This window comes from Amphimedon queenslandica, unplaced genomic scaffold, assembly GCF_000090795.2.
Source record: "Amphimedon queenslandica unplaced genomic scaffold, v1.1 AMPQUscaffold_13426, whole genome shotgun sequence".
In the NCBI taxonomy this organism is placed as follows: Eukaryota; Metazoa; Porifera; class Demospongiae; order Haplosclerida; family Niphatidae; genus Amphimedon; species Amphimedon queenslandica.
In genome coordinates, this window is record NW_003546338.1 from 32416 (window position 1) to 38950 (window position 6535).

The 6535-nt window shown below is 35.0% G+C and overlaps 1 protein-coding gene and 1 long non-coding RNA gene across 5 annotated transcripts in view; one reads left to right on the plus strand and one right to left on the minus strand.

Moving 5' to 3' along the window:
- Positions 1 to 2352: 2352 nt before the first annotated feature.
- On the plus strand, positions 2353 to 5148 carry LOC109581671 (uncharacterized). 4 transcript variants are annotated; one of them, XR_002184720.1, is made up of 6 exons: positions 2353 to 2400; positions 3217 to 3418; positions 3466 to 3537; positions 3963 to 4121; positions 4922 to 4984; positions 5070 to 5148. It is a non-coding gene; the product is annotated as an uncharacterized LOC109581671 (long non-coding RNA). The 4 variants fall into 4 exon arrangements; XR_002184721.1 differs by lacking the exon at positions 2353 to 2400 and adding an exon at positions 2469 to 2523; XR_002184719.1 differs by lacking the exon at positions 2353 to 2400 and having other exon boundaries at positions 3167 to 3418.
- Positions 5149 to 5276: 128 nt separating this feature from the next.
- Positions 5277 to 6535, minus strand: part of LOC109581660 (uncharacterized) — a 2366-nt gene continuing 1107 nt past the window's right edge. Inside the window, exons 3-8 of the mRNA XM_019995975.1 lie at positions 6406 to 6531; positions 6242 to 6351; positions 6027 to 6176; positions 5781 to 5964; positions 5668 to 5733; positions 5277 to 5611 (exon numbers count right to left, since the gene is read on the minus strand). Of these exons, the coding sequence (XP_019851534.1) occupies positions 5298 to 5611; positions 5668 to 5733; positions 5781 to 5964; positions 6027 to 6176; positions 6242 to 6351; positions 6406 to 6531 (950 nt within the window). The 3' untranslated portion in view covers positions 5277 to 5297. The remainder of the gene's footprint in view (positions 5612 to 5667; positions 5734 to 5780; positions 5965 to 6026; positions 6177 to 6241; positions 6352 to 6405; positions 6532 to 6535) is intronic.

Sequence of the window (6535 nt, forward strand, 5' to 3'; positions counted from 1 at the left end):
CAGTGTTATTAGTAACTGGTGTTAGAGTGAAGTCCTCAATAGGAGGTGGTCTGTCTCCAGTAACAACAGGAGATATCCATTGATCTAATGATAATGTACAAACATTCATGTACACTTACTTACCACATACACACACACATACATTATACACATTCATCATACATATGTATGTGCATATGTGTGTGCATTATTATTTATACATACACATCATGCATAGACACACATCACTATCACATGATACACACACACACACACACACACAGATACACTCATGTATGGATGCACATACCATCACACACACCACACCTGTACACATGAAGGAGATGTCCTTATTTGAAGATTACTAATCTATTCTGGTACATGTCAGTTATGATTGTTAATGAATAATTATACAAAACTCATGAACATTGTATGTGAGTAATTTGTGACTCATGTGATACTTACATTCGTCTAGTTAAAAATGATAATAACTAACATGAACCTACACACACACACTCATGTCACTTTAACTTATGTATAGATACATGTACATATACAAACATCACACACACACAGATACATGATAATACTTGCACACACATAACATGCACATTATAGATACATGTCACATACACATGTCATACAATAATTCATTAATTCTCACATACATTATATGCACTATCATACACAGTCTAACACAGACACATCATAATGTATGTATCAGTACACACACACAAACGTCATTATCACACACAAACACATGATGCACAGAGACACACTAACAAACACACTCAATTATTTACAATCTGTTTTATGTACATTAATACAAATTATTCAGTTTGATCAATTATATTGTGTATCAATGATGAGAATTACTGACCTGATGAAATCCTGTAATAATGTATCTCATTACATCTCAAATAACCATAAGAATCTTTATACTGAGCATCAGGTTGCGTTGGAGCATTGATAGAAGATGATTGACTTCCTCCAATTATTACAAGATAGTCTTCACCATCAAAATGAGCTGATACCATTTCAGAGTAGGCCTTCTTCATTGGACCACAATCAGAACTAGAAGGAGAGAGTTCCCTCCACTTGAATGAATCCACATTCAAACAATGTAAGCTGTTTTCATAACCACCACCACCAAAATAATATATGTCCTTCCCAATAGCGACTGATGAATACCCATAAGTACCTGGTGGTGGGGTACCAGTAGTAGGTTTCTGGTCCCAAGCACCAGTTGGTAAGTGATACACCTCCATCATATCATAGTGTACTCCAGACCCGGCCCCACCCCACATATATAGGTAGTCTCCTACCTTTACTGTGGAGTGACTATACCTCTTCACTGGTTGATAGTCTAGAGAACAAGAGGTACCAGTAACAGAGCAACAGTAATATAGTGATGAGTTAGAATAAGGACAGGATACAGAGGAGTAAAGTAAGTGAGAGAGTAAGAGAGACAAAGAATGAATGAAAGAGATACAAAGAGAAGAGAACAGGGGCGTAGCTGAGGTAGGGCCTGAGGGGGCCTGGGCCCTACCATCAAAGTGGCCTTATAATTATATTCATTGAAATTATAACCCAAGAGATTATATTCATTGTTCTTACAATAACAAAAGGGGGTGGCTGATAACCACAGCTCTTTTTAAAGCTATATACAATGATAATTTCACTCTGATTTCGCTCAGCTTGCAGGAAAATGCTTCCATTTTGTTACGTAAAAGGAGTGTGGCCAAAATCGCGGCGTGCTTTGCGCGCCATTTTGTCTCCTTGCCCTACCATCACCCAAGGTCCAGCTACGCCCCTGGAAGAGAATAGTGGCCCTCACTTTTAGATGCCATTCTTGCAAAAAACCAGCCCCACCCAAACTATGCAACATAAGACCAAACCCATTTATCCAATATTCATAAGTCGTGGTGCCAGTAGAAAATCTCCTGCTGGTTCTACTATAAAAAAAAACTCAAACCCGACACTTACCCGAGCTCAAACCAAACCCCAACTTCTTCAATTCTCCTAGTCAAAGTGATTGGGTAGGTAAGGAGGGGACTGTACCAGACTCCATATTGAAACAAGGCTCGTAAAACTGTTCACTGAACCTGTCAAACAGGTATAGGAGGCCGCTGTGTGAGACTTGTAACTGACATGTTTTTTTAGTTCACCAAAAAATTGATTTTTTTATTTTCATTTTTATGACGCATTACTGAACATGTGGATGTATGAAAGTTGATGTTGAGTCCAAATTGTCAAAAAGGGGGATGGGTCTGGCTACGCAAGACTAACTGGATCTATCATCTAACGAAATCAAAGATATATCTGATGATATTGAAAACTTCAATAGGTCCAGTATAATGAGTTAACATGTCTACCTAATAATGTGAATAAACTGGATAAACTATCTAAAATATTTGCAAGGTAAATGTTGTATGCACTTTGTACCGTTTTCTTCTCTCTCCAGTTATAAAATGATGTGTTCTTGATGATGATTGTAATACCATCATGTCCATCTCATGGTCTGTGAAAAGGATACATGTACATGTAAGTCCTAATATGGAATTAAAACAGATCCATACACTAACGGAATTGGATGCATGTACATGTACTGTACCAAAATACATGTATGTGCATGTACATGTGTATCAGAATAATGTTGATAAGAGAATAGATTGAATGAGAAAACTTGAAATAATGAGGAGTAAGAGAGAGAGAGAGTGAGGGATCTCAGCTTTTGATTCATGTGCTCCTCCTATTAGCTATACTGCATGGACAGTATTACCTCAATTTGTCTTCATAACATTGTGCATTAATTGCTACATGTACATGTACATGTACATGTGTAATTATTATAGTCATTTTCAGTTAATGATACATGTACACTGTACATGTACTGCATGTTTTTTGTTTTTTGTGCTTTTAGCTGCTTCATTATAGTTAACTTATTAATTTGTTAACTTGATTCGTACACTTTACTAATCCATGAAAACTGTACCTAAGTAGTGGCACACACAATTTGAAGGAAAAGAGATAGAAAAACAGGAAACATTTACTATCACCATGTACATATGTATTTCTCTGTCCATTTTCTCATTGTTTCTTTTCTTTCTTCCCTTTCTTCTTTCTATTTTTCTTCCCTCCTTTTCCCTCCTCCCCCTCATTCTATTCCTTTCCTTCTTTCCTTTCCTTCTTTCCTTTCTCTATGTATATCTCTCCCTCCCTCTCTTTCTATTATAGTCTCTCCTATATGTTAGGAAGGTTTGAGTCTCTTCATTATCTTCTCTTTGATGTCATCCTCTTAATTAAATGAATGAGACCTGACATCCTCCGGAAAGGAACAGTATTGGTCCCCTAGTATCTCTTGTATTGAAGAACCAGGAGACCACATGTGACGGCCAACCTCTCCCTCGTCCCTCAAGATCCCCTCGTCACCATACAAGTGAGAGATCATGTAACTTTTGATGATAGTCATGTGATGTTGTGTAGGTAAGGATGAGGAGTGGGTGGAGTGAGGGGAGGTGTGGTAGTTGTGATGATGAAAGCTATGCTGCCTCCTGAGTAAGAATATTAATATGTCTTTTAATAAATACTGTGTAGTTTAAATTTATGTGTGTGACCTAATATTTTTGTAAACAGCCAAAGCCACTTTCATTTTTAACGTGCTTACCCTGTAACCGTGTGGAAGAATAAAACTTATAGTAATAAATTTTTGTTGCTTTTATCTCAAATTCTTCTTTCCAAAATTGTGCACATTTTTGACTGTTGACATGTGTACATGTACATGTACACACGTAGCTCCAAAATTTAGTGATGAGAATTAGCTTAAACATTTTACACAGCATGAGAATACAATGTACATGTACATTACACGTATTTAATACAAATTTGACATGTTTATGTATTAAAATTAGTAATAAATATTTTGGAGTCTATTTTGTCAATAAACCACAAAATGTTAAATTGAATTACACTGTCTCTGTCAGAGGTTCCCTGTCATGGACTGGTGATATATTATGTAGTGGGTCAATATTACAGTGGGACCCATGTCTACCAGGAGACTATTAGACCACACCCAGGAGGTCTGTGAGATTCACTGGTCAACAAATCATCAGCAACTGGTGTCAGGAGGAAATGATAATATAGTGAGTTTATAATTTTATTTTTAATTTTATATTGGCTTCAAAATCACACTCTAATTTTTTATTACATTTCCTGATACATATTGATGTCCTTATGCTATTTAGAAAATTTGAATTGTTTCCGACAGCTAATTTTTGAGTTATTAGCATTTTAATTAGAAATACACATGTAGGCCAATTTTCCAAAAAATACCCAAGGCTATAGCCCATGTTTTTTTGTAAAAAATGGCTCCAAAATTACCCCCAATTTTTATTACACTTCCTGATACATACTGATGTCCTTATGCTGTGTAGAAAATTTGAAACATTTCCGACAAATAATTTTTGAGTTATGAGCATTTTTTGAAATAAGCCAAATTTTGAAAAATACCCGAGGCTATAGCCCATTTTTTTTCGTAAAAAATGGCTCCGAAATCACCCCCAATTTTTATTACACTTCCTGATACATATATATGTCCTTATGCTGTGTAGAAAATTTGAGTTGTTTCCAACTAATAATTTTCAAGTTATGAGGATTTTTAGAAATAGGCCAATTTTTAAAAAATACCCAAGGCTATAGCCCATGCTTTTTTGTAAAAAATAGCTCCAAAATTACCCCCAATTTTTATTACACTTCCTGATACATATTGATGTCCTTATGCTATGTAGAAATATTGAGCTGATAATTTTCATGTTATAAGAATTGAAGAATTTAAAAAACTGAGCCAAATTTGAAAAAAGCAAAGGCTATGTGCATCCATGTACATGTCTACATGCATTTTCTTTTACTTATTACATGATACATTTTTTATTGTTATCATTAGGTTATGGTATACTGTTACTGTTCTTATGGGGTACCCAATGTATGCTCCTTTTCATCAAAGAGGGTAAGTCATGTTACTTCTCATGATTTCATTCCATTCTTTCTCTCTTGATCCTCTCTCTCTCTCTTTCTCCTTCTACTTTCTATAGAAGAATTACTCTAACAACTAGATCAGTAGCATTCCTGAGGATAATGACTGTTGCTATGACAACTGTACATGTATGTCCATGAAGAGATACTCAAGAATTTTTACATTTTTTAATTTTTTTAATTTTGTCCTTTTTGTTATAATTTTTAAAAGCAATTGCTCTGATGAAATCAACAATAAGCAAAACAACGACAACAACAACAACAATAATAATAATAAAGCATAGTACCTAACTATTATTATATTTTTGTATTAGTTGATCAGCTAGTTTGATAGTCCTTCTAGTATCTTCCTCTCTGAGTATATCTAAGAATATACCAAATACTTCTCCATCCAAGCAAATAGAACTCAAAATGATGTGAAGCAATTCATCCATCTTTTCATCGTCACTTTCTTGAGCAACAATTCGTCTTTTCTCTCTTGCATTTACAATTTTGTGTTCCAACAACTTATCGACTAAGAAATGAATATCAATCCCACAATCCTTTACTAGTGAAGTACATTCTGTCATTACTCTATGAGCAATATCAGATCTAAATGTACCTATTAATGATACAAATTCAGTGATTAGTGTGTTATTATGTTAGTATCAACCATACCTTCTTCAGTCTCTCTCCTGGTTTGACTGATACTAGCAGTAGAGGAGCTTGAGCTAGTACTGTCTACTACACAAATAAAACAATCAGTTACAGATCAATTATTGTTAACTTACTCATTGATGAAGGGGAAGGTGGAGGACATCGATCAATATAGATTGTCATTGAAGGATCTATTCCAGTTAATTCAATAGGGCAATGAAGTGGATTTTTAGCAATACAAGGTTTAGCATACACTGATATACTGCAGGTTGCATATGAGGGAGTTAATGGAAACTGATCAACTCTTGACTGATATAACTACAAACATACAAAACGGAGGAATACTTTAGATAAAACTGGCTTGTGGTACGTGTACTTACTTTCATTGGACTCCTGATAGGATTAACAGTCCATCCTACCTGCCGCTCAGTGTTTAGTGTCAATTCAAGAGTTCCATTTGGTTGAATAAACTTAAATGAGTCAACAACATCATCATATTCAATACTTGATGCCTGCTTGCTTTCCAAGTGCTGTATAAACATAAAATACAATAAATAATCAAAATTTGTATGCGTTAGTATATGCATGTGCATACCCTTTTAAGAACTTCCAAATCTCTAACAACAGAATACATAGCTTTCCAATGACCAACTTCTTTCTTATCATAGTACATCATTCCAGAATACAAAGTATCACAAGAAGCTGCTATAAAAGTATACATGTACATGAATTTGTAATATTGTAACATGTATAATATACCATTATTGTCTGAATGTGCAGTGGAATGATCAGTAGAGGATTGTAGTGATTCATCATCATTCCTTGCTGGACAATGTTCACTGGATACAGTAGCCGTAGGTCCATCAGAATCACTTAGTACATGATCTGA